Below are 25051 nucleotides of genomic sequence, written 5' to 3' on the forward strand. Positions count from 1 at the left end.
ACCACCCCTCCGCTCCCTGCTCATTCCAACTGGTCCCAGTTCAGTGACAGGCATTCTGTGGAGGGGTGCTTCACGGGAGGAAGACTACAGGGGAGAAAAGCTACGCTGCTTCCTCCAGCTGAGAGGGGCCCTTGACAGACACTCCACTGCCCCAGCCAGCTGGTCCAACTGGAAATCCCAGATAAGCCCCAGTTTCTGGTCAGAACTAGTTTGGCAGCACAGGGGGAACATTTCTGGCTGACTGACCCTCCCCACAGGGGAGCAGGCGGTTTTTGCCAGAAAGAAAAAAACAAAAAAACAATGAACTAAAGGGGTTGAGAGGGGCGGTTTCAATTATCTGATACACTCCAAAATTCTGCTCTCTTGCAAGTTTACACTTAGGAATCCAAACAAGATTGCCCCCTGCCCTGCATTTATTCTCTCACACTCTCCTCTCCTGTGCAGTGCAGTTTTGTTGCAATGCAATTTGTTTTGTAGTGCGACCGTTGAAGCCACAGATCCTGCACGCAGCGCGACTTGGAATATTAGTCAATGCATTTTTTTCCTGCAAGGCTATTGTTATTATCATTATCGCGATTTAGCGTCTCTGCCCTTTCCCCTCCCTCGGCGAATCGCGCTCCGGCTGTGATTGCTCGGGTCTGACTTCGCGAGTGGCGGTGCGCTTCCAAGCCCCCTCCTCCGCCCCCCGCCCCCCTCCCTCCAGGTTCCGCGCCCAGGCGAGAGCAGCCGATTGGCAGAGCGGTGCTTTCAGGAACAATAACAGCGGGGGGAGCCCGGGTCCCGGGAGCCGCCCCCGCCCCCCGGCCCGGCCGCGCGGCTCGCGCCCCCCGCCGGGTCCCCACCTCCGCGCCCGCCCCGCGGGCTGACCGGCCGACCGGGGCCCGCCCCCGGCGCCCACCATGTACGCCTTTGTGCGGTTCCTGGAGGACAACGTCTGCTACGCGCTGCCCGTGTCGTGCGTGCGCGACTTCAGCCCCCGCTCGCGGCTGGATTTTGACAACCAGAAGGTGTACGCCGTGTACCGGGGCCCGGAAGAACTGGGCGCCGGGCCCGAGAGCCCCCCGCGCGCCCCCCGCGACTGGGGCGCGCTGCTGCTCCACAAGGCCCAGATCTTGGCGCTGGCAGGTGAGCGAGCGGTCCGGGAGGGACTCGGGGACCGGGCGGGGGCCGGGAGCCGGGAAGGGGGCCGGGGGGAGCCGCTGCTTGTTCCGGGCCCCTTCTCCCGTCCCGGAGGCTTTTCTTTGGGGGACGGGGTGTCTCTAGAAGGCCAGACCAGTTAAAAATACGGGATGGTCCCCTTTGTCTTACCCGCCTCCCCGACACCTCCCGCGCTGTCAGTCTGTCTCCATCTCTCTGTGTCTGTCCTACTCTTTCTGTTTCTGTCTCTTCTCCGGCTCCCTCACTTTCCTGTTCTCTCCCCGCCTGTTTGTACCTTCATTTCTCTGTCTCTCACCTTCTCTTTACCTCTCTCTCAGTTCCTTCCCTCTCTGCTCCTTCTGTCTCCTTAAGTTTCTCTAGCTGTCTGTCTCTCCCTTTAAGGCCCTTAGTACCGCCTGGGAGTGAGGAGGCAAGGCTTGGTATTGTCAGACTCTTGCCAGGTGGGAGTCCCTCTTCACAGAGGGAAGATATGACATCCTTGTCCCATTCGGGCCATCATTGGACAGGATGAAGAGGCCTTGATCACTGGGTACTGGGTGCCACTCTCTCCTGCCCCTCCCTGGCTAGGTGGCAGAGGTAAAGCAGTAGTGGCACTTAGCATCCCTCAGACTCCACACCCCTTTTGAATCTCCCAGAAGGCTCTCTGAGTGAGAGCTGAGAGCCAGGAAAGAGTTTCTAGGTCAGCATAAGACCAGACCTCCCATTCCTGCTTTCCCAGGGCCCTGAGAAATAGGCAAGGCAGGTGGTCTCATCCCCATTTGACAGATGGGCATGCTGAGGTTCACTTGGTGGTAGGACTAGAAACCAGCCCCCTAGCCTCCTTCACTAGGTTCTTTCTGCCACACTGAGGCACCTTTTCCTTTGTAAAGTCAGTGGATCCTCTTTCCCAGCTAGTTTTAGGCGGCTTGGGTACAGATACGAGTGGATGAGGAAAGTATCACTTCCGTTTTGGGGAGCAGCCTTTTAGCTGTTGCTGGTAAGGAGGGTGTACCTCAGAGTGGGCAGAGACAGTAAACCACGCTGCCCTCCAGTTGGAAGAGAAGACCAGGGGTTAGGAGGTATTGCTAGCATTTTGTAGTTTGAGACCTTTCCAACTTCCTTAGCTTTCCTTAAAAGATGAATTCAGCATGTATCATATTTAAATTTGGCAAATAAGGAAACTGTGACTTGAAACAGAGAAGTGACTCTCCTAGGGTCCCATGGCAAATTAGCAGTAGCTTAGAGCTGTGGTTCATGAAAAGTTTCCTTTCCATCACCTCCCGTTGCCTCTGGAAAGTAGGTTTGCCAGAGTTGAGGAGTGAAAGAAGAACTGGAACCCGATGGGCACCTGGGGCCCTTTTGGACAGACTGTGTCCTGACCGCCTCTCTGGCAAGCCCTGGGGCACAGTGGTATAGACCCGCTCACAACACCTGGGCATGCCTGGGGCCAGAAGAACAGAATGAAGGAAAGTATGTAGAAAAGGGAAACCTTTGTAGCTGATTCGGTTTTATTTCGTTTGTTTGCTTGCTTTTAATTACCTGAGGGAAGGGATTAGGAGATTTTTCCCCAAGAGTACAGTATAGGCCTGAGGAGGTTATAGGTATGTTGTACCCTTAGCTTCCCCTTGGCTAGAAGAAGAGAAAGCATGCTCTTAATGATTCTGTTATACTCCTAGATCTGGAAGGGCCCTAGGAGAGGGGGAGTGATGTGGTCAGAAGGAGTCAGTGGCAGGTAGGTGTTTTAGTGTGTAATAGCTGCTTTCCTCTTTTAGAGATTGTCCCTGCATCCACTTATTCATGCAGTAAACATCACCACTGTGCTTGGCTATTGAGGCACCGCAGAGAGGCTGCTGAGGCAGATGGCAGCCCCCACAGACTCTGAGTTTGGAAATTGACAAAAGTCTTCTTCAGTAAGACACATGTAATTATTGGTGTGAGGACCGTGAATCTTGACTCTATAGTCTATTCATCCTCCAAGTTGGAATGCTGATAAATCTCTAGGGTTATTGAAAACAAACAATTAAACACACACACACACACAAACAAACCTAGGCAACATCTGGAAATCGGCAGAGTAGATCCAGAGAAGAAGCGTGGCGCCGGTTTGAGCAAAGTGAGTTGAAAAGCACTTTCCTCCACCTCTCTTCAGGTTTTTTTCTTGGGAAGAGCAAGGGGAAAAAAAAGAAACAACTTGCCGTTGACTAGGCCACATTTAGAATTCCAATCAGCTGGTTAGCTTTTAAATTGGAGCCACTGTCCTGGCTCCAGACCTGACTGGAAGGGCCAGGGTAGGTTTGGGAATTCATTTATCCTGGAAGAACTCTCCCATGTGTCTTGAAACCCCATCTTGGACGTGGTGGCTCTGAGAATTGCTTGCAGTGACTTCGTCTTAAAGAGCTCATCTTCTGGCATCTCCTAGTTGTGAATACCACGGTGCTGTGGGACCAGATGTGAGGCGGCGAGCCCTCAAGCGGGAGGCAGAGATAGCTATGTTTTTGTGCATTAGCCATGAGTCATTAATCCCTCTCTGGCACCAAAAGCGTAGTTTCAGGGGCAGTTCGGGGCCGCTTTATGGCTTTTGGTGAGAAGCGCGGTACTTTACTGTTTGCCCAGGCCAACCCAGAGCTGTCTTCAGGTGTACCTCTTCTTGTGTCCAGGAAATGTCAAAGCCAGCTGCTTTGGGACTTTGCATTTTCCAGCATATGCTGGTCTACATCATGGTTTCCATGTGTGTCAGACCCAGTATATAGCCTTGATTTCAGTTCAAGGGGAAAAAACAAACACACCTTTACTGACAGTCTTACTTTGTGCCTGTGCGTTATCTCTGTTCGTCCTCCCCAGGACCCTGTTGGTAGAGATTGCCGTTGTTACTATTTCCATTGTGCAGATGAGGACAACTGAGTCTCAGAGACTCCTCTCCAGCTGTATAGCTAACAAGTGACAAAGCCAGACTGGAAACCGAGGTCTTCCAGTGCCAGGCCCCCACTTGGAAATCTCCTTTGTAAAGTAGCTGATGTTCTCGTCAGCCACACAGCAGCCTTGGAAGGAGTGAAAGGCAAGAGAAGAACTGTCCGTGAAGCTGACAGTTCAAGGCAAGTTTTCGAGCCCAGGAACAGTTTTAGATGCTGAGCTTTCCAGCCCGTTCTGTTCTTCCTCTCTTACCAGCCTCCCTCCTCCAGAACACACGCACTTTCCTCCCTGCCAAGTTGTCATTTTCCTCAGGAAATCTCAGAAGAGCTCCCATCCTCCATGGTCCACCTATCTCAAGACGTGGCTCACCTTTGGATGTGGTCTGCTTCGTCACTCTCACTTATTTGCCAGACAGCGTGTTGAAAATGAGAACAATCCATTTGGAGAGCTTACCATTATCTAACTGCAATCCAGTCTGCTACTGGGGCTCATGGTATTGAATTTATGGTTTTTTTTATGGGGCCAAAACTGGTTTTTCTCAGCTCAGAGTCTTAAAATTCTATGCCATTCTATCCAGGCACTTTGGCTATGTTATTATTATTCGGTGTGCTAAATTCCTTTTGTTGTCAAATGTCCCCCTCCTACTTCCTATACACCAGGCCTAGTGCTGTAATAAGTGTCTGCTCCAGTGCATCAGCAGGTCTGAGGTCCTGGGACTGAAATGACAGCACAATCCAGGCGAAACAAAAGTTAACTTTTCAGGCTCTGCCGCGTAGGGTTTCTGTCCGGGCAGAACGACAGAGAAGAAATGGGCGTCATCCTCAGGGTGAGTGTAGTCTTAGGGCCCGATGTACGTGCTAAATAGAGGTGGAAGCCAGGCACCAGGGCAGCACAGAGAAAGGACCCATTCTAGGTGGGCTTTGTGGTTTATCTTGTACATCTTTCCAACTGTACCACCACTGCCCACATTCCAGGCGTGCACCAGCTCTTATCTAAGGCAACACAGCTGCCTTCTAATTGATTACCCTGCCTCAATCTGTTTTCCAAATTGCTGTCAGAATAATCTTCCAAAACACAGTCTTAGTCAAGTCACTTCTCTCCTTAGAACCTTCTGTAGCTCCCTGTTGCCTACTGAATAAAACTTCAGCTTCTCAGCCGGGGCGTTCATAGCAGCCCCAAACCAACCCCATTTCTCCAGCTTCCCCCCAGGCCTGCGGTACTTCATGCCATCTTGAGAACACACCCTCAGGCACTCCTTTGAGCCAACCAGGATGGATTAATCATTGTGTGAGATGGGGCCTCTGCCCATGGAGCGCACCTTCAGTGGAGAAGGCAGACACGTGACATGCTTGCAGTCCCGTGAGCTGAGGACGAACGCCACAGAGGAGTGGACAGATGCGTTGGCAGCTCCCTGTTCCGCCCTCAGGCCCCAAGGGAAACTCTCCTTCCTCGGAGCTCTCCTTTTACTTTGCTGTTCCTCACTTATCTTAGCATTCTGTGTCTTGTCTTGGTTAGTCGTGAATAGGTCTGTCTTCCTACCAGACAGTGAACTCCTCCAGGACAGGGACCTGCCTTCCTTCTCTCTGCATCCGTAGTGCCCAGCACGTAGTCCGGTCAGCCCAAGGGGAACTCACCAACTTGAGGAAGACAGGTGCATTTGTTATGCTTGGGGAGAAGTAGGGAGGACAGGAAGCCCTGTAGCAGCAACTTGTTTTTCAGAACAGAAACCTGGGGTGAGTTTTGGAGGTTTCCTCAAACTTTGTTCACCTGGAAAAAGTCAACATTCTTTATCACTCCCTTGACTAGAAGAAACCCCACACTTGGGGGGAAATAGCTTCCAAAGCCACGTTCTTCTTGCTTTGGTAATTTTAGCTCATTCAGGGCTCAGGTCCCAGCTTGGCATTGTTGGTCCAAATGGATCACTTGCTCCAGAAATGCTTTGGAACGTCTACAAAGTTAGCAGTGAAGCAGGGGAGTAGCCGATTCCATATGCAAAGATTGTTGCATGTCATCAGTGGGAGACTGCCAACGAAAGGATTTTTTTTTTTTTTTAAGCGAGTGAAAACTTTTAATTTAGGTTTTGACATGTTCTGCTGATGTACATTGGAGCGAAGATTGGAACTTGCCTGCTGTCATCTGTTGCAGATTCTACTGAAGTGTTAACCATTTAAGGTCCCGTCTGATGTGATTTGTCATGTTTAAGAACCACATATTTGTTACAGCTAAATGGTATGTGTTGCTGAGTACTTCAGAGTTCTGGTTCACAGGATGAAAGAAGAAATTGCCCCAGGCAAGCTGAGGTCTTGCTCTTTTGTGTGTTTTTTTTGTCATTCAGGAGCACACTGGTGTTTATTTTTAAAAACGCACCAGAAAAGTAGAATTCAAACTTAGATCTTTGACTTCAAGATTTATTCTCTTTCCACTGTGCCTACGTGCTTTGTCTTATAAGCTCCTTAGAGAGAGAAGATGTGTGTACTCTTCATTTTAAAAGGCTTGCTGGAAAAGCCTACATACCCTGAAGAGATTTTCTCTGGTTCATTTAAGTTCCCCAAGTATTAAGTTACACTAGGTGGTCAGTCTTATACTGGAGGGAAATACAGGAGGAGGAATAGGCATTGTTTCTTGCCTTCAAGGACTCATTCACTAAATATTTATTAAGTACTCACCAGGCTCCAGGCTCAGTGCTAGGAATTACCATATACATACTCTGTCTGCACCCTTGTGAGATAAGGCTTCTAATTTTACCCTGGGAGAAGAGAGCTACTCAGACAATTGTTTAGTGGGTGCTGTAGGTGCCAGGCAGTGGGCTAAGGTCTTCCCATGCACATGAAGCTTTTGGAGAACTGTGAGTCAGATCAGTCAAAAAGTATGATACCCAAAGTAGGGTGGCAATGGTTGTGATGGCTCTGAGATGGATTAAGGAAGGAGAATCCATAGGACTTGGGACCTGTCTGGTTGTGGTGATGTGTGTGATGATGATGTGGTGATCTGGGCTCTCCTCCCTCCGTGGGGAGCATTAGAAAAGTAGTTGGTTGGAAGAGGAGATGATGAGTTCAGTCTGAGACAAGATGAATCTTGGGGGCCCATGGGATATCTGGGCAGATACTCCAGGAGAGCGATTAGGCATGTGGCCCGAGGTTCAGGACAGTGCTCTGAAGTCGGGCTGAAGATCCCAATGGGGAAGTCATTAGCCATGGAAGTGGTGGGGTCACAGAGGGAGAGGGGGCAGAGTAAGCGAATCATGCAGAACCCTTTAGAACACCAGCTTTTAAGGGCACAGCTAAAGAAGAAGAGCCCAGAAAGGTGACTGGGGAGAAGCAGCCAGAGATGGACTAAGAATCAAGTGATAACCAGGAGAGATGGGTGTCCTGGGAATCAAATAAGGAGCGAGGTCTTTGTATCCCAGATCTAAGCCTGTTTTCGTTTCTTTTAACTACACAGCAGCTACTTTTTCCTCTGAGCTCATTGGTGAGACATAGTAGGATAGGACAGCTAAATATATAAGCAGGAGAAGAAAAGATTTGCATGGGATGATATTTTGGTAGTTTTGAATGTCTGAGTTTTGCCCCACTAGAAGAAGAATCAGACCTGTTCTTTGAGGTCCAGAAAGCAAAATTAGGTCCAGAGAGTGGAATTCAAAGCGGTTGGTGGGAGGAATATAATAATAGCAGAGAGAGTGGATGAACAATGGAAAGGGCTTCTAAGCATAGTGATGAGCTCCCTGTCAGGGGAGGTGGATATTCCGGAATGAAATCCTGTCCTATGGGAGAATTGGTTAAATGACCCCCTCCCCCAGGTCGCTTCCTTGAGTATCAAGGAGGAAGATTTAGAGAGCTGAAAGAAGATAGGCTTTGAAGTGAGACAGTCTGGGTTCAAACTGTGACTCTGCTATTTACAAGCTGTGTGACCTTACGGAGATTACTTCACTTCTCTGAGTTTCAGGTACTCAAATGTAATGTAGAGATGGTAACGAGCAACTTGCCCACTATGTTATTTAGCAAGGTAATATGGAAAAGTATCTGGCACATAGTAGATACTCATTAAATATAGGTAGCTGATAAGGACTATGGTGGCTAAGCATTCTTGAGAGAACAGCTTGCTTAGTCGTGGGTGCCACCATTTGTGGAAAGGAGGGATTTAGAGGACCAAGGAGAAGACAGGTTTAAAATTTAACTTGTGGGTGTTGTAAATCCTCCTGGGGCTTGACTTTAGCATGAAAGGCTTACCGTCTCCCCCCATGTTTTGCCCCTCTGTGACCCTAGGGTGGGGCTGCTTATTACATGAGGGTAGCTAGACAAATGAGTCAGAAGGATGAGGTCCCTAGTTTTGTCTGTGCCCTAGCCCTGTGCCAAGGCCAGTGAGGCCATGGGAGTGAGAGCAGGGAGACCTACTGAAACCTGGCTGGCAATTCTTCTCTCCCCTTTCGGATGGTCTCAGCAGGACATTTCTTCAAATGAGCCCACCTGGAGGGATTAGATCATCTACTCTTGCCCGGCACTGCCTAGAAGAGAAAGAGAAGTGGAATTCCCTGTGGCTGGCCAGTGGTCACACAGCTGGAAGGATCTCTTAAGGTTTTCTAGTCTAGTCCCTATGTTTTACAGAAAAGAAAGCTGAAAGGAAGTAACTGGTCACCCAGAGAGTGAGTTACAAAGCCAGGCCTCGAACCCGTGTCTCTTTCTGCTTTACCACAGCAGGGCACTCATCTTCGTGTTGTCTTGGCTAGATACAGTCCTTGAAACTTGAGAATTTTGTCTGCCTTGGATTTTAAAAAAACAAACACCACAGGCCAGAGAATGAGATATGCATGCCTTTTCTGTGGCATGCCTGTTTTTAATGCAAACATAAGACTTTGCAAGGTTTTTACACAGATGAAGAACTTTAAACTTGCATATAGGTATTTTTAAAATAAGACAAAACCTATGTAAAACAATTTATGTTTAGCCTTTCAGAGTTTCATCATAGCTAACAAGCCCACCCCACATTAAACTCTGACATTGGATTCTTTTAATTAAACAGCATGATTTTATGTAAAATGGGAGTCAAGACAGTACCTCTCCCATTTTAACTGTATTTCAAATTCTTCAGGGGTGTCTTTTGAAGACAGAATTGCATTGGATTTCCTGTCCACCAGCCTCTTTTCTAAAACACTATTTGCTCATTAACCACGCCTCCATTTTTTTTTCCAGTGGTTAAGTTTAATGGGATGTTTCCCCCTCTTAGATTAATGACAAATACCAAGTTCTTCTATATTTTTGAAGAGCAGCTTCTACCATATTTTATGGCTTTGAATAGGGCCTCTATTTGGGGCTTATTTAGGGCTTGGTGGTCTTGATAAGCTTGGAGTTCAGGAGGTTGGTATCAAGTCATACTAAGTTCAGTTTGGGAATTTATCACAGCATTCTCCTGGATGTAGGCAAGGGCTTGGGAAAAAAGCTGGCACTTGGGAAATTATATTGACACACTCACCATTTTATATGTGCCTTTTAGTTTGGTTGAGGAAGTTACAGCAACTTGGTAATTTTTCTCTTGTTCCTATAGGATAATTAGATGATAGAACCAGGGCCCGAGTGACATGCAGGCCTGACTGGAAACTCTGGCTCTTATATTTAATAACTTTATGTCTTGGGCAAGCCACCTCACTTCTTTGACCCTCAGTTTCTGCTTCAATAGAATCATTATGGGGATTAAATATATTGATGTTAGTAAAGAATTTGGCATGGGGCCTGGCACATAGTAGTTGCTTACTCAGTATTTGTTGAATAGATGAATGCAGTTAGCTGGCAACATAGTAGCTGGAAAGGAGGAGGAGAAAGTTGATGCCCAAATCCTTGGTGGTTTTCTTGCCCTGGAAACAAAAGAATCAGGAAGTTAGAATCAATGAAGTTTGTCTCTTCAGAGGCTACATACTTATTTCTGTTTACACTAAAACTGATTACTTGGTCTTAAACTTGGAGCAGTTGCAAAGGTGGGTTGACTCATCCTTTTGAGTCTACTGCTAATTTCTTCTGTGGTTTCCTGGAATGCAAAGCCAGAAGCATACTCCAAAGCCACATTAAAATGCTGCATGAAGTCACCTGCTGTCTTAGATGATCCACACCACCGTTCACCTTCATTAATGTGACCAGTCAAGAGTTATAGCTTCTTGTCACCCTGTGTTCAGTCTCCTCCTCACACCTCATCCATCTTGCTTGCGATTGCCACATTAATCTTCCCCAAACATCTCTTGCATCATGTCTCAATCTGTGTCGGATACCTGCAGTGGTTCTCTTTGCCACAGGATAAAAGCCAATGACATAGCCCACAGGGGTAGCCTCACAGCCAGTATTCACTGAACACCTGGGACAAGAAAGGCACTGTGCTTGGTGTTTTATATGCACTACCTTTTGGAAAACAGTTTAGTATCCCCACTTTACAGATAATGAAAGTGAGACTCGGACAGGTGAAGTAGCTTGCCCAAGTTCCCACAGTTAGTATGTAGCAGAGCCAGAATTCCAAGCCAGGACTCCCTGATTGGAAAGACTGGGCTGCTTTTGTTAAATCCTGGGCCTCCCTCTCCCAACCAGTTCTTCCACTTTGTACGGTGACACTGAGTGTTCCGGAATCTTCTGTCGACGAGGTGCGGATGTGAGGCATCACCTTTAATTTGGGATTAGGATTAGGATTAGGAAGGCCTGGAGGTTGGAGGTTTGCCCCCACATGAGCCAGCATCTCTCAGGAAGTCAAGCCCTGTATTCTGGTTGGGATTCTTGGTACATCCTGGGCCGCAAGGATCCGAAAGACAAGGACCACTTAGCAGAGTGGTCAGCACAGAGCGAGGGCTCAGTGACTGTCCGGTGACTGCAGAAAAGGACAAGTGGCGGCCTCAGATCTTCCTGAGCCCTCATCCAGGGAGCACGGCTCAGGGAGGAGACTGAGGAGCGTTAGGGTGGAGCCAGCAGGTAGGTATCGCTCAGCAGAGCCTCAGGATCCCCCTGGCCAAGCACTGGGGCAGCCAGGATCCAGGTCAGGGGACGTGTGATTGGAGGGACTGTCTGCTTCTGCTCCTTTCCGGAACTTACTTCTGTCACCCAGACCTTCCTGTACTGCTCAGCCTACCCTTTCAAAGAACCCATTCAAGCCCTGAGCCCGGGCCTACAACCTAATTCGTTGTGCCTGGCGATAGTTACTGCTATCTGGGGACTTCCTGAGGCCAGAGGGGTGTGGCAGGAGGGCAGGAGTAAAGTGGTCTTCTGCTTTGAACTTCAGGCTGGGGAATTTAGATGTCCTTATCTAGAGCCATCATTCATTCATTCAGCACTTACGAATATGGCTCAACCATATTTCCGGCATGTGTTTTTAGAGAGGATAGAGCGTGGGCTTGGGGGGCAAAGAGATCTAGATCAAATCCTGCCTCTGTGCCTTCCCATCTAGGTGGCTTTAGGCCCTCTTTGAGTCTCATTTCTTCTTTTGTGGAAAAAAATGCAGCTAATACTTGATTGCAGGGTTGTTGGGAAGTATAGTAATATACGTGAAGAGCCGTAGAGTGGCATCTGGTCGGTAATAGACATTCTAAAAGTGGTAGCCTATTTTTTAATTGAAGTGTAATTCACATAAGACAAAATTCACCATGTTAACCATTTTAAAGTGTGTACAATTCAGTGTTCTACAAATATCACTATCTAATTCCAGAAAATTTTCATCACTCAGAAATCCCTGTTACCCGTTAAGTGGTCACTTCTCATTGCCCCTTTCCCCTATGTCCCTGGAAAACATTAATCTACTTTCTGTCTCTGTGGATATACCTCTTCTGGACATTTCATATAAATGGAATCATATATTATGTGGGCTTTTTGTCTGGCTTCTTTCACTTAGCATAATGTTTTCAAGATTCATCCATGTTGTAGCAAGTATCAATACTTTATTTCTTTTAATGGCTGAATAATACTCCATTGCATGGATATACCACATTTTGTTTATCCATTCATCCGTTGATGGACAATTGGGTCATTTCCACCTTTTGACTATTATGAATAATGTTGCTATGAACATTTGTGCACAAGTTTTTGGTGGACGTGTTTTCATTTCTCTTGAGTATATACCTAAGAGTGGAATTGCTGGATCATACGGTTATTCTGTTTAACCTTTTGAGAAACTGCCAAACTGTTTTCCGTAGTGGCTGCACCATTTTACATTCCCACCAGGAATGTATGAGGGTTCCAGTTTCTCCATATCCTCCCGACACTTGTTATGTTTATTCTCTGTTCTTTTCTTTTTTTGATTGTAGCCATCCTAGTGAGTATGAAGTATATCTGAGAGTATTATTTTTGATTTGCATTTTCCTAATGACTGATGATTTTGAGCATCTTTTCATATGCTTACTGGTATAGCCTCTTTTTATTATTCTTTCACTAAACATTTTTTTTTATGAGTCCCTATACTGTATGGCCAAGCCTGTGATATGGGCCCTGCCCTGTGGTTATCCACACTCCAGTGGGAAAGGTAGACCTCAGAACAGGTGATTGCAACATAGTAAGAAAATAGGCTACAGAGAAGGTATGTATAAGGTGTAATGGGACCTTAGAGGAGGAAAGAGGAGCTGAGTGGAGGTTAGGTGGAGTTTGTCAGACAGAAAGGAAAGGAGAGGGCATTCCAGTTAGATGGAGGGGGCGTGGAGCTTTGGGTACAGCTGGTGGGAGTTGGGCTCCTGTCATCATATGGGGAGTAGGGCTCTCTCAAGTGTCTCCCTTCTCAAGTCAGGTGGCTGAGTAGGTCTCCACCTCCAGGGGCAAGCCTGCAGCAGCCCTGGGCCAGCCGCAGGCTCTGCTGAGCTTTGTCATCTGCTGTAAGTACCAGACTCTTGTTGCCTTCAAGGCACATTTACTCAGCTGATTTGATCCCACTTGAGGTCAATATTCTATCTCCCTTCCTACAGAAAGATCAGTGATGCTCATTGACACAGCAGCTTGCCTGACTTCCCACACCTACCACGTAGCAGAACTGGACTTGGAATCCAGGCTGTCTGACTTTTCCACACCTGCAGACTGAACCTCAGTTCTTCTTACCTTAGCGTTCAAGGCCAATTATTCTCCAAGCCCCAGCCACCTTAACTTTCTTTCTCACCTTTTCTTCCTGCCTATAACTGAACCATCTTTTGTAATCTTTTGTAACCATTCCGGTCTAAATGTTTTTGCAATCTTTCTTTTTTGGTTTCTGTCCTTTACCCCTCTTCTTGCCGTCAGTAAATGGCTATCCTTTTATGTACACTGACGGTCCAAGTGCTATTCGCTCCGCTCAAGTTCTTAACACACAGAATTGATCATCTTCACGGCATCCTGGCAATGTGAGTAGGAATTATTTACTTCAAGTCACAGATTAGGAAACAGGATCAGAGAAGTAAATTAAGTTACTCAAGACCACCCTGTAAGTAAGGAGTCCAGTTCAAAGGGCCCTTCCTCTCAAAAGCCTGCCATGGTTACACTGACCAGAGTGATCTCCCTTGCCCCCAAGATCCTATAGCAGTTACTTTCCCCTTATTCACATTCAGTTTTTGAGATCTTATCTCAGTCTTATTTGAGGGCTTTTCTTTTTCGTGGGTCTTTATCTTGTGTCCCCTAACCAGGTGTTCATTCTCAGTGCCCCAGGGCCCCAGCCAGATCCTGCAGGTGTAGATTCTCAGTAAATGTTAAGCGGAGGCTTGGGAGGAAAAGCTCTGAACTCTGGTTGCACAGTCTGAGTTCTCATGCTATTCATGTATGGCACTACCTTCTGTGACCTTGCGCAGTGATGCGCTCACCAGAATGGGAACCCTGCCTGTCTTGCCCCCCCCTGTATCCCTGGGCCTGACGGTTGAGCAGACAGTTGTGTGGATTTACCATTTGGAACCTCGTCTCCATTTCGAAAGGGTTAAATGAAATGATCTGAGGATCGCTCCCAGTTGAAATATTGCCCAGTTTTGTGAGTCTGAATGACTGCTTCTCTCCATGCCAGCACGATTCTCAGCTACAGAGCTTCAGCTCAGGGAGGCAGAGCATAGCTTGTCATTTCTAGTTCGGTGGCTGCATCTCAAAGTTTTGCCCTTGACCTTGTCAGACTGAAGACTAACCCAGGAGCTTTGCCTCAACACATTCAGAAGTCCTAACCCCACCCTGTCATCCCCTATATCCCTTTCAGTTTCTCTCCCTCTTTTTTCACATGTGAAAACACCCGCCCATCCCATTTCAAGATAATTTCCTTTGGAGCACCTTCTTTAGGTTTTACATTTTAGCAGCTTTCTGACTTAGAAGGAATGGACAATGATTTATAGGAGGTGAGCTACTGCTCTTTTAGAAAGACCACGGTCCCTGCTGTTGTTCATGCTGAACCCATTGGGTGTATTTTATAGGTACAAAGATAACAGGAACAAGAACTGGCCTTTTTGTGAAACCAGAAGCCTAGGATTGCTGCTCCGCTAGCGGGAAAGGGCATTTTCATCTCTGATCAGGAGGGGTTGTTAACAAGACCACCTCTTCTTTTTCTGGGCATTTCCCTTACACTAGATACCCTTCTTCAGTCATTCCTTTGATTTTGTTTTTTTTTATTTTAATTGTATCTTTATCCACCTTATGCTTAGGGAAATAAAACGATTCTGAGCCTGTTGCTAATGCCAGTTTTGACATCCTGTCCATCGAGTGCCTAGTGTGCACCAGCCGCGCTGTGTGGTAAGCGTGTGACGCATTGTCGCTGTCGTCCCCACACTTCTTCATAGAGGAGACACCTGAGGTCATGCCATTAAGGCCTGGTTGCTCCCTCCTCGCCCTGTCTCGGCAGAGCTGAGGTCCACACCGAGGCCTCTCTGGTGCTGCAGTCCCACCCTTGACCAGCCGGGGCTCCGTTCCTAAGAGACATTTAGGAAGATTTGGCATTTGACTACATTCCGGAATAGTTAGGTGCTTACAAGCTTCCTTTTCAACTTTGCCAACAGGTTGTGAGGAGAGGAGCCTGCACTGGGGGAAGTGTAGGAGCATGTTCAACACACACACATACATGTGCACACGCGCTCACACGTAAAGACCCTGAGAGACTGAACTTCACCACTCCCTGGCCACGTGCCACATCCAGCATTGGGCAACATGCTACAAACTACATTTAAGGTATAGCAGCAGTGGGAACCTTTGAGGAGTAAGAAATAGTAATTCCCAGAGTCCCAGTTCAGGCCCAGAAAACAGGACCCCAAAGTATTTACCACAAGGGCCAGTTCCAGAGCATGTTCGAGTTTCCACCTCTGGAACTCTCCTCTTTGAATGTTTACTGTTGACATCTACAGTGAGAGACAGGTCTGGGAAGTAAAGTTTGAGATCTGTGCAAGAGAAAAACCATTCTCTTTCAGATGATCTGAAGTTGAGTTTAAAGAATAAGAAAGTGAGGAGAAGTAGTGTCCCTTTGTATTTGTGTAGCACTTTTGTAGTTTGTAATGCACGTCAGTGTGTGTTGTTATCACACGTTAAGCAGTGGGTGAGATGCCAGAGGCCTGTTTCCCACTCCTGCCTCTTCCTCAGACTCACACCCTGGGCACGCTCCTTCCATCCTCACCTGTAAGATGGGAGAGTTGGGCCACTTGGTCACTGAGACCCCCTAAACTCTGTCATTTCATTATCTGATACCAGTAAATGTTGCTAGTTACTCTTCCTATATGTGTCTTAACTCAGCCTGTCTTGTGTCTGGGCTGTGGGGAGGCCCTACCTCAGCTCCAGTTCAGGCTTTATCTCCATAAGAGCTGTCATCCTTTCATGATCATCAGTACCTGAGCCGGCAGAAACCCACCAAGTTTTCCTAGGAGATCATTTGCTTAGAAATATCTCGGTTGTTGAGGGATTCATGTGCTAGTTAAGTTAAAACCAGATAGCAATCTAAGGGCCATTCCAGTTCCAGGATTCTAGAATTCCATAAAAGGCCACCCTTGAAGATATACTTAGGGAAACCCCTCAGCAAATTCACTGGGTGCTATTTCAACGCTTTGTATGGTGGTGCCTTTAGCGTATACCCTTGAGCCTAGAGTTTGATCTGCACTGCTGCTACTAGGAGCCCTGCGTGTAGAAGGGAACATGTCTTGGGTTTGTTTGCTTTTCCTCTTTAACTGGTCTGGCCTCAGACATTCTCTAGTATTTGAGGTTATGGGCATTTTGAGCATTTTGACTCATAATGAACCTTATTCTCTTGATATGCATTTTAGAAGACAAATCTGACCTTGAAAACAGTGTGATGCAGAAGAAAATAAAAATCCCCAAACTTTCTCTCAATCATGTAGAAGAAGATGGGGAAGTTAAAGATTATGGGGAAGAAGATTTACAGCTTAGACACATCAAGGTAACAAAATCTTTCCTCTTCTTTGGAAGTATGGGGCAGCAGTTTCAGATTTCTTGCAGCTAAAGAATTCCAGTCTGGCCCCCTCTGCCCATGTAAATGCCCCCTGGTGTCACGGGCCATGACTTTTTCGCGTTGGGAGAGGCTCGGGACGGCTAGTGTGAGTTTGCTCTGCTGGCTGACTCGCCAGGGAGCGCTGTCCTGTTTGTACCATCTGTGCAGTGTCATCGCTGCTGAGGGTTGGGAATGGTGCATTTCCGTCGGGCCTCCAGCTCCGGAGAGGTCACTGCTAGGCTCCAGGGACATGGCTGCTCTTGGGCAGCAGTTCAGAGCCAGGCACTATCAGGCTGCCCCCAAACAGCTAAGGGTGGCCTCACGAGGAGATGGGGTGCGCCAGGTTCAGACAGAGGGCTTTTTAATGTGACCTTGTGTTGGAAGAAAACTTTTGCATGAGGTTGCACTTCCTTTGGTGTGCGCCCTAGTTGGTCTCCTCCAGCCTTCGCTTGTAAGCCTGCTGAATATCTTGTTCAATAAGCCAGATGTTTTTTTCTGTACGATGGGTGCCCTGGAGGAAGGGAGGAGGAGGAGGGATGCCTTCTGCACTGACTGCAGTCTGCTTTTGGACACAGGCCAAGGACATCCCCAAAGCATAGTCCAAAAGGTGCAGTTGAGTTTAGTTCATGCATTCATTGCACCCGTGCTATGGGCCTTGGCCCTTTGCTGGTTCCTGGGGTCATAGAGATTAGACAGACATGGTCACGGCCCTTAGTGGTCTCACAGTGTAGTGATGCAGACGGGTATCCAAAGTGATCATTTCAATTTTAATGAATACATTCACCTAGACTACTAGCAGCACTTTATCCCAGTGGATAAATGACAGGATAGGATTTTGTCATGTAACCTAATCTCAGAGTCATGTTTTTTTTTGTTTTTTTCCAAAATTTTCAGGAACTTATTGAGAGGTTAAGGCAGGCTTGACCTGACACAGTTAAGTTGGCTGGAATCTGGTATCTCCAGTTATCTGCATCTCCCACAAGTGGGAGTCAGGAGAGCTCCTAGCCCTCCTGCACTGGGTGAAGAATTCAGTTGGTCCTATAACTCCCACTTCTCCTCAGTGGGAGCTTTGTCCACTTGAGCTGGAATTTCCTCAGGCAGCTGAAACCCCAACCCCTGGGTAGTCCTAGATAGTTCTCTTCTCACTAAACTGTCCTCTCTGTATCCACTTCTTGCTGAGCTTCAACTTGGCCAGAGTCCAAGGAGAGGCTAACAGATGTGGGGGAGGGAGCCTAGTGCGCTAAGTCGGGCTTCAGGTTCTGGGTCTGACTCCGTCTCTGTAGCTCACCGTGTGACCCTGAGTGTAGTCCTTCCCCTCTCTGAGCCTCAGTTTCCTCACCTGTAAAATGAGGGAGTTAAACAGAAAGAACCTTCCAGTGCTAGCGTTCTTTGAACTTTTCAGTTACGTAAACATTTATCCAGCCCCTGCCAAGCGCCAGTTCTGAGTAGGCAGTGGAGGAACAGAAAATAAGACACGGTTCCTGCCCCAGATTAGAGTCCTTAGCATCTTTCCCGACTGCAGCATTCTTGAGGAAAAGTTTACTTGGTGGAATGCCCTTTTTTGTGTTGGGGGGGGGGAGCAGGGGGAAGGGGCTTTTATGTTTTTGTTGTTGAAGAGATTTGAGTGATGACTCCCCTGGGATGGCTAGGCCTGGCCTGATTTGTTTCTGATTCTCCACAAATACACATTGAATACTCCCTGTGAGCAAATCACTGCCTGGGCCCTGTGGGTAAGGTGGGAGGCTGGGCAGTTGGGGAGGGCAGTCATGATATAATATGCACCCGAGAGGCAGAGTGATGGAATGGAAGAAGTGCTGGCCTGGGAAACCAGAGTCCTGCTTCTGCCACTAACTGACTGTGTGACTTCGGGCAAGACCCTTCCCCACTCTGGACCTCTGTTTCCCCATTTGTAAAGTGAAGGGCTTTGACGACGTGTCTGCACAAGTTTCTCCAAGCACTGATGTTCTGTGGTTCTGTGATTCTAGGCTTGTCTGGGGAAATATTGAGCTGCAGTCCAAGAAAGTCCCAGCTGCCCTTGCCTGAACTGATTCTCGTTGTCCTACACAGAGACCCGAGGGGCGGAAGCCGAGCGAAGCGGCGCACAAGAGCATCGAGGCAGTGGTGGCCCGGCTGGAGAAGCAGAACGGCCTGAGCCTGGGCCACAGCACATGTCCGGAAGAGGTCTTCGTGGAGGCCTCACCGGGCCCCGAGGACATGGACAGTCTGGAGGAGGCCGGCGTGCCCCGGGCTCTGTATGAGGAGCTGCTGCGCAGCTACCAGCAGCAGCAGGAGGAGATGCGCCACCTCCAGCAGGAGCTGGAGCGGACTCGCAGGCAGCTGGTGCAGCAGGCTAAGAAGCTCAAGGAGTACGGGGCGCTGGTGTCCGAGACGAAGGAGCTCCGCGACCTCAACCGCAGGCTGCAGGACGTGCTGCTCCTGAGGCTGGGCAGCGGTGAGTGCTCCCGCCGCGGGCCGCCTGCCCCTCCCCACCGGGCGGACGGCGCGCGCCGCTCCCCTCCCGGGAGGGCAGCGGGCAGAGGCAGGCCGAGCGTCCCTGAGGTGAGGGAAGGGCAGAGCTACCCCAAGGGAGAGCCACTCCCCTCTCGGAGCGAACCGGACAGGAACTTGGGCGTGCAGCAGCCTTAGCTATCCAGAGCACAGCGGGCAACGTCAGGAAATGGGGCTCAAAGAACGAGAGCTGGCAGCGTATTTGCCACCACTCATTTATGCATCCATGTGGCAAGAGGCAGGACCAGGGGTGCTAGGAAGCCTCTCCAAGGGGGCTTCAGGATAGTGTAGAGAGCTAGACAGCATCCTGGAAAATGTCTTACTTTAAGTCAGAAAGTGATCAGTGCCACAGGAGAGATGTGCATAAGATGGCAGGAGAGTTCAAAGGATGGAGCGAGGTTATTTGTAACTGAGGGAGACTTCGGGAAGGGGGTGGGCCTTGAAGGGTGGGCGGGCTTTCAAGGCACAAGAGGAAGCAGAGGGCAGCAGTCTCACTGGGGTGTTAAGAAGAGAGACTGCAACTGTAGTTTAAGAACAGGTGATTGAAGGCCTTGAAAACTACACCAGCCTGGGGTGTCTGGACTTGTTTTGGTGGGAATGAGAAAAATTAAAAAGGTTTTGAGCAGAGAGGCACACGACCTTAGATTAATAGAAAGATGTATAAAACTCCTCAGGTTTGCTCATAGAAGAACTTGATAGGCTCTTATATTGCAACTGAATTTAACAAACTAGGTTTTTAGATATTCACATCTGACGTGGTTTAGAAGCAGGAATCAAGGGAAATCTGAAAGGGAGCAGCTTTGCCAGCAGGGAGAAATGACTCCTTACCTGAGAGGAAAAGACAGAAACGCTCTTTCAGAACACAAGAATCCAGGACTGTAAAAAATAGAGGCCAGTCAGTATTGAGCAAATCAGTGTAACACAAGTTCATAGCCTCCACGTCCCCTGAGGACAGTCATTAATAGGCCTGCATCAGTGTTCTTTGCTTCAAAAAGGGAATAGACTAGTCTAGAAACACAAGTGCCATCCCCAAAGTTTAAATCAAATACGATTTTATACTCAAGAAGGGAAGTTTGTGTTATCTAGATAACAGATTGACATGGAAAGCCTCATTCCTCTTTGATGTTTAGATAAAAGTGCCACCTTACTTATATTTACAGGTGCCTTTTACTACCTAGAGTATGTCCCCAAGGCAGTGCCTCAGTAGATCTTCAGGGTGGCCTAGGGAGTCGGTCAAGAGGCCTTTTCATGCCCTTGTTGCAGAGAAGGAAGCTGAGGTTGGGACTTAACGCAGAGTCACCTGGGGAGGCAAAGGCAGAGCTCACCTCAAACCATATCCCCAACCCCTAGGCTAGTCATGTCCCCACCCCCTGACTCCGCCTTGGCCGTTCTCCCAAATCATAGCCCCTAGAGGCGCCCAGTGACACCAGAGGTCACACGTGGTGTGCAACGTAAAAACTTACTAAAATTTTTTTATCAAAATAAAATCTCAAGGAGAAACCCTAACTATAAAAAAGTGTGAAAACTGTGTTGATCTTGGAGTGGGGGTGGGAGGCGGGAGAGAACTGAGATTTTCAGAGAGAAAAAGTGTTTCCTGGTCTTTGGATGAATAATTTTTATTTTCCTTGCACTCTGTATGCTACGCCTTCTGTAAACTTCTTTGGGGTGGAGGGTGGGAGGGGAACAAAGCATACTAATAACAAAAACTCTCCACGTCATTATTTCAGCTCCCAGGGAAACTGCCTGTTCTGTATGATGATGACCTGAGTTTAAACTCCAGAAGCCACTCCTAACCCTCTGGGGCAGTAAGACACTGCATTTTGTATCAGCCTGTTCCTCTTTAGTCTCAAAACACTTAGACAGACTTGGCCCCGACCATAGTTTCAGTGTCTTGATCATTCCAGGCACTCCCACCCCACAGGCCTTGAATGCCGTCTTGAGGGCCAGTAGCTGGCTCTTCTCTGATCCGAGTCACTATCGTCATCACAGTGGGATGGACTGAATCAGCTCAAGACACAAGTATTCGTAAAGCACCCACCATGTGCGGTGCCCTTTGCTCCAGGGACCATGGGTGTCCCAGAAAATCACACCTGCTGTCCGTGACCTGTGAAAGCTTAAAGTCCATCGATTAGCACTTGTTAATCAGAGAATGATAATGTGCCAAGTTCTAAGATAAATCCACAAGAGTGTAGTAAAAGGCTCCCTACTCTAAGGGGAGTTTGTATGTTTTCATGGATGTAGTCTAGTCTGGTCTAGTCTAGTCTTTGGAACCAGACAGGCCTGGATTCAAACCCAACTTCCCCACCTCCCAACTCTGTGGCTTTGGGAGCCTTCTTTCCTTGCATTCTTCCCTCCTCCCTCCTTTCTTCCACAAATATTTACTGGTCTCTGCTGTGTGCCAGGCATTTTGCCTAGTGGTTAAAGTTCAGTACATTCAAGATACCGCCCTTGCCCACTCCCCTTGAGGAGCTCAAAGCTTGATACGGGAGACAGCCACTGACACAGTGGCAGCACAGGGATAGAAGCTGTGCTGTGGGACAGCAGAGGAGCAGCATCCACCGAATTTGGGGGATCAGGGAAGAAAGGCTTCCTGAAGGAAGTGACTTCTAAGCTGGAGCCTGAAGGGTGCATTTTTGTTATCCAGGCAGGGGTGAGTGGGTGGGAAGAGCAAGGAGCAATCTAGGCAGAGGGTACCTCTCTGAGACTTGGTGTTCTCATCCGTAAAATGGAAATAATAATACCCCTCTCACAGCCTAGGGATACACAGCATACCGTCTGGCATTCTGTTGATGCTGAATTACCATTAGCTCCTTTTTCATACCATTTAGTGGAGGGGCTAAGACAGGGACTGATTTGGTTTTTAACTCTGACTCTCCTAACCAGTAATTGGCTGTATGACCTCGAGTAGGTTAACCAACTTCTCTGCCTCTCAAGGTCTTCTATTATAGAAGAGAAAATGAGTTATGTACGTATTTGTTCATTCAGTCGGTCAGCTCACATTGACCTCGTGCTTTCTGAGCTTAGGAACTTGGGGAGATACAAAGAAGACTAAGACGTTGGAAGCTGGGGAGGGCGTAGTGATGGAGGTAAACATGTAAGCATGTGATTGAAATGCAGTGTACCGAATTTTGGGGAAGGGGCTAACATTTGAAGGTGGAAGGCTCTCTGATTGAGTCTGGGAAAACACCCCCTGCCGTAACGGCTCCTGCACTGTACACACCCTCAAGAAACCTATAACAAGGCAGAGAAGAGCCAGAAAGGGACTGAGAGACCCTCTTTGATTCTCAGCAGCACATTCCACCCTGGGGTTGATGCGCAGCCTGGGCTGCACCGTCCTTGCCCCCCCGCGCCTGGCTCAAGCACTGCTCTTAGAGGCCTCCCCTTGTGTATTTTCCCCCTTCCAGCTCGCCAGGGGCCCCGTCTCAAGGATCTTTGTCCGTCTTGGGTGCTGGATCATCCACAGGTCAGGGATGCTCAGTTTTAAAAAGAATCATTGCTGACTTCCCCGGGCATTGGGATCCTACAGGCTGTAGATGGGAGAGGGCAGAGAGCAAGAGCCTGGCCTCTGGAGCCCGAGGGGCACCTCAGAGTGGTGAGCAGGTTCTCTGGCAGCCAGGAGTTGTAATGGTTCAGCTGGTGGAGGGTAGGGGCAGAAGGGTAGCAGCAGCAGCAAGGTGGTATAAGAAGATGTTTGAGAGACTTCGCTGGACGACTCACTTCTTCATTTGAGTGTTCATTCATTCATTCATTCCACAAATAAACACAAGATAGATTTAACAGAAAAAATTCTCTAGAACATGGAGCCTTGGAGTTGTGAACGAGCTTAGACAGGATATAGGGTGTTGCCCTCACGTTGCTGATGAGGAAACAAGCCCAGAAAGTGCCACAAGCCTATTCCCAGGGGTCTCCTGACAGCTGGTCCTGGGAGGCTCTCTCTGGGCCCTTGCCCACATGCCCTTCTTTCGCCCTTGGACTTCACTGTCACTGACATGGGGGTGACCCCCCAGCCTAATCCTCCCAAAGGACATCTCTCTGTAAAGTAGAACTTTCCTTTTGTACGATCTTAGCATGGGAGGCAGCCCTCTCTGATGGGAAGGAACCTCGCTGTCTAACCCAGAGAGTCCCTTCACTGGGAGCCTCTGTCGTGGTGTCAAAATTAAAGGAAGAAGCATATGTAAAGAATAAAGCCCTGTGACCAGCATATTGTTAAGTGTTCAATAAACGCCAGTCTCTTTCTCCTTTTCTGCCCTTTCCTGTTTGCCTTCTCCCAAAGAAATAAGTGCTGAGGACACAAAAAGCATGAAGATCTTCTACTTTATAAAGTACAGATTTATTTGTGTGTCTGTCCATTCATTTATTCTTTCATTCATTCATCATTTATTAAGGGCATCCATTGTGCCAGGACTGTGTTAGGTGCTGGAAATATATTGATAGAAAGACAGTCCCTTTGTAAAACATTCACGAGCCTAGAGTGAGAGTGGTGTTTATTAAGCCAGGGCTTGGCAGTCTCTGAGAATTCCAAGGGGATGAGGGGGAGCGGAACAGTGGAAGCCACTTAGTTGCAAAGCTCTGGTGTATCAGAAGGAGTAAACTCTAGCGTCTGTCTTGGTTTCCCCTCAGCCAGATTCCTTGCTCTTAGAGGTCAAAGACCGAGGCTTAGACGTCACCCTCAGCTTTTAGCACTCTGAGTACCTCTTAGATAGTTAAAATCGTTCCGGTGTGATTCAGGTAACATTAGTTTGACTAAGGCTGGAAAGGGCTCTGTGAGTGACGTAGAGGAGGAGACGGAATCCCTGCCTTCAAGATGCACGCGCAGCCCGAGGCGGGGCACAGTGCTGTACACCAGACAGAACAGAGCAAATGCTGTAGCTGCAGGGGGAGGCATAGGATGGCTTTGGATTTTGTGTGTGCTTTGTAGGGAATGTAGGTGGAGATGATGAGCTCTGACCAGAAGAGGCATAGATAAGAAGAAGAATATCAGTAATTCACATGTACAAGACGCTTCACAGGCTTCAAAGACCTCGACATTTTTATCTCATTGGACTATTCCGATAGCCTTATTGCAAGGTCAGGTAAGGATTATTATCTCCATTTGAGAGAGGAGAAGGCAAAAAGAAGAGATAATGTCCCTGTCGGCCAGATCACAAGCTAGTTGAAACTTTTGAAGGAGAAAGCCACCGTGGCCCGCAGATCTGTCTTGGCTCTTTAGAGCTGGGCTTCTATCACCTCTGTTCCCCTCTGGGCTCGTGCCTTGTGTTCCGTCCAAGGTCCGTTAAAATACCAGCTTTGATCTTTAAAATCCTGTGCGGTCTGAGCTGGACCCTGCGCACGGGTCTCTGACAGTGCCTTTGAAAAGGCAGCCGCCGTCAGCCAATGCCTCCTGCCGGCTCTCCCCTGTACTGGAGGCACCGCGGGCTTTGGCAGCAGATATTACTTGGGTTTGAATCTTGGCTCTCTAATTCTTTAACTGTGCAGCTTCAAGCAAATGATTTAACCCTTCCCAGCCTCTGTTTTCTCCTCTGTAAGTTGGATATCTTAATGCCTACCACGTACAGGCCGGAGAGCGTGGTCAGTGACTAAGCCTGCATGGGCCCTGAGGCCAGAAATCCTGGAGTTTTGAACCCTGGCTTTTCCGTAGTCTGATTTTGTTACCTTGGGCAAGTTACTTCAAACTTCCTGGGCCGTAGTTTCCTCATCCAAAAAGCAAGGTCAATGACAGTACCAACCTTTATGGTTCTTAAGAGAATTAAATGAGCAAATGCATGTAAAGACTTCCGCCCAGGGGCTGGCACGTAGTAAGTGCTCAGTGGGTCCAACATTAATGATGTAGGATCATTTGAGGATTCGCATGAGATAATGTGTATATGATGCTTGGCACGCCATAGGCAATCATTGTCCTACAGCAGAGCACAGCTGTGGTTGTCTTGGCATATCTTAATCTTTGGTCAACCCCTCCTGTCTCCTGGAGATTGCTACTTTCCCTTGTAAGTCCTCAGAAATCATATTTGAATCATCCATTTTATAGGTACGCCTGGACTTGATTTCAAGCTCACTGGTCTGTGGTTTATTAAACCTCCCTCTTTTCCTGGGCAGAATTCCAGTCTTCCTATCTCCAGTCCTCAAG

The 25051-nt window shown here is 48.1% G+C and overlaps 2 protein-coding genes across 6 annotated transcripts in view; both read left to right on the plus strand.

Annotated features, from left to right (window-relative positions):
- The window catches only part of AGBL4 (AGBL carboxypeptidase 4), a 1388494-nt gene that overhangs the window by 1125416 nt on the left and 238027 nt on the right, over positions 1 to 25051 (plus strand). The gene's annotated exons all lie outside the window — the stretch shown is intronic.
- Positions 729 to 25051, plus strand: part of BEND5 (BEN domain containing 5) — a 47025-nt gene continuing 22702 nt past the window's right edge. Inside the window, exons 1-6 of one of the 5 annotated variants that reach the window (XM_082430200.1) lie at positions 1037 to 1125; positions 3979 to 4229; positions 4360 to 4540; positions 14636 to 14723; positions 16235 to 16368; positions 18487 to 18871. In XM_082430200.1, coding sequence (XP_082286326.1) covers positions 16264 to 16368; positions 18487 to 18871 — 490 coding nt within the window. In that variant the 5' untranslated portion in view covers positions 1037 to 1125; positions 3979 to 4229; positions 4360 to 4540; positions 14636 to 14723; positions 16235 to 16263. Of the gene's footprint in view, positions 1126 to 3978; positions 4230 to 4359; positions 4541 to 14635; positions 14724 to 16234; positions 16369 to 18486; positions 18872 to 25051 lie in introns of all 5 variants that reach the window. The other 4 variants (XM_082430201.1, XM_082430202.1, XM_082430199.1 and 1 more) reach the window with 4 other exon arrangements.

The sequence above is a fragment of the Balaenoptera physalus genome (assembly GCF_965194825.1).
Source record: "Balaenoptera physalus genome assembly, chromosome: 1".
Classification (NCBI taxonomy): Eukaryota; Metazoa; Chordata; class Mammalia; order Artiodactyla; family Balaenopteridae; genus Balaenoptera; species Balaenoptera physalus.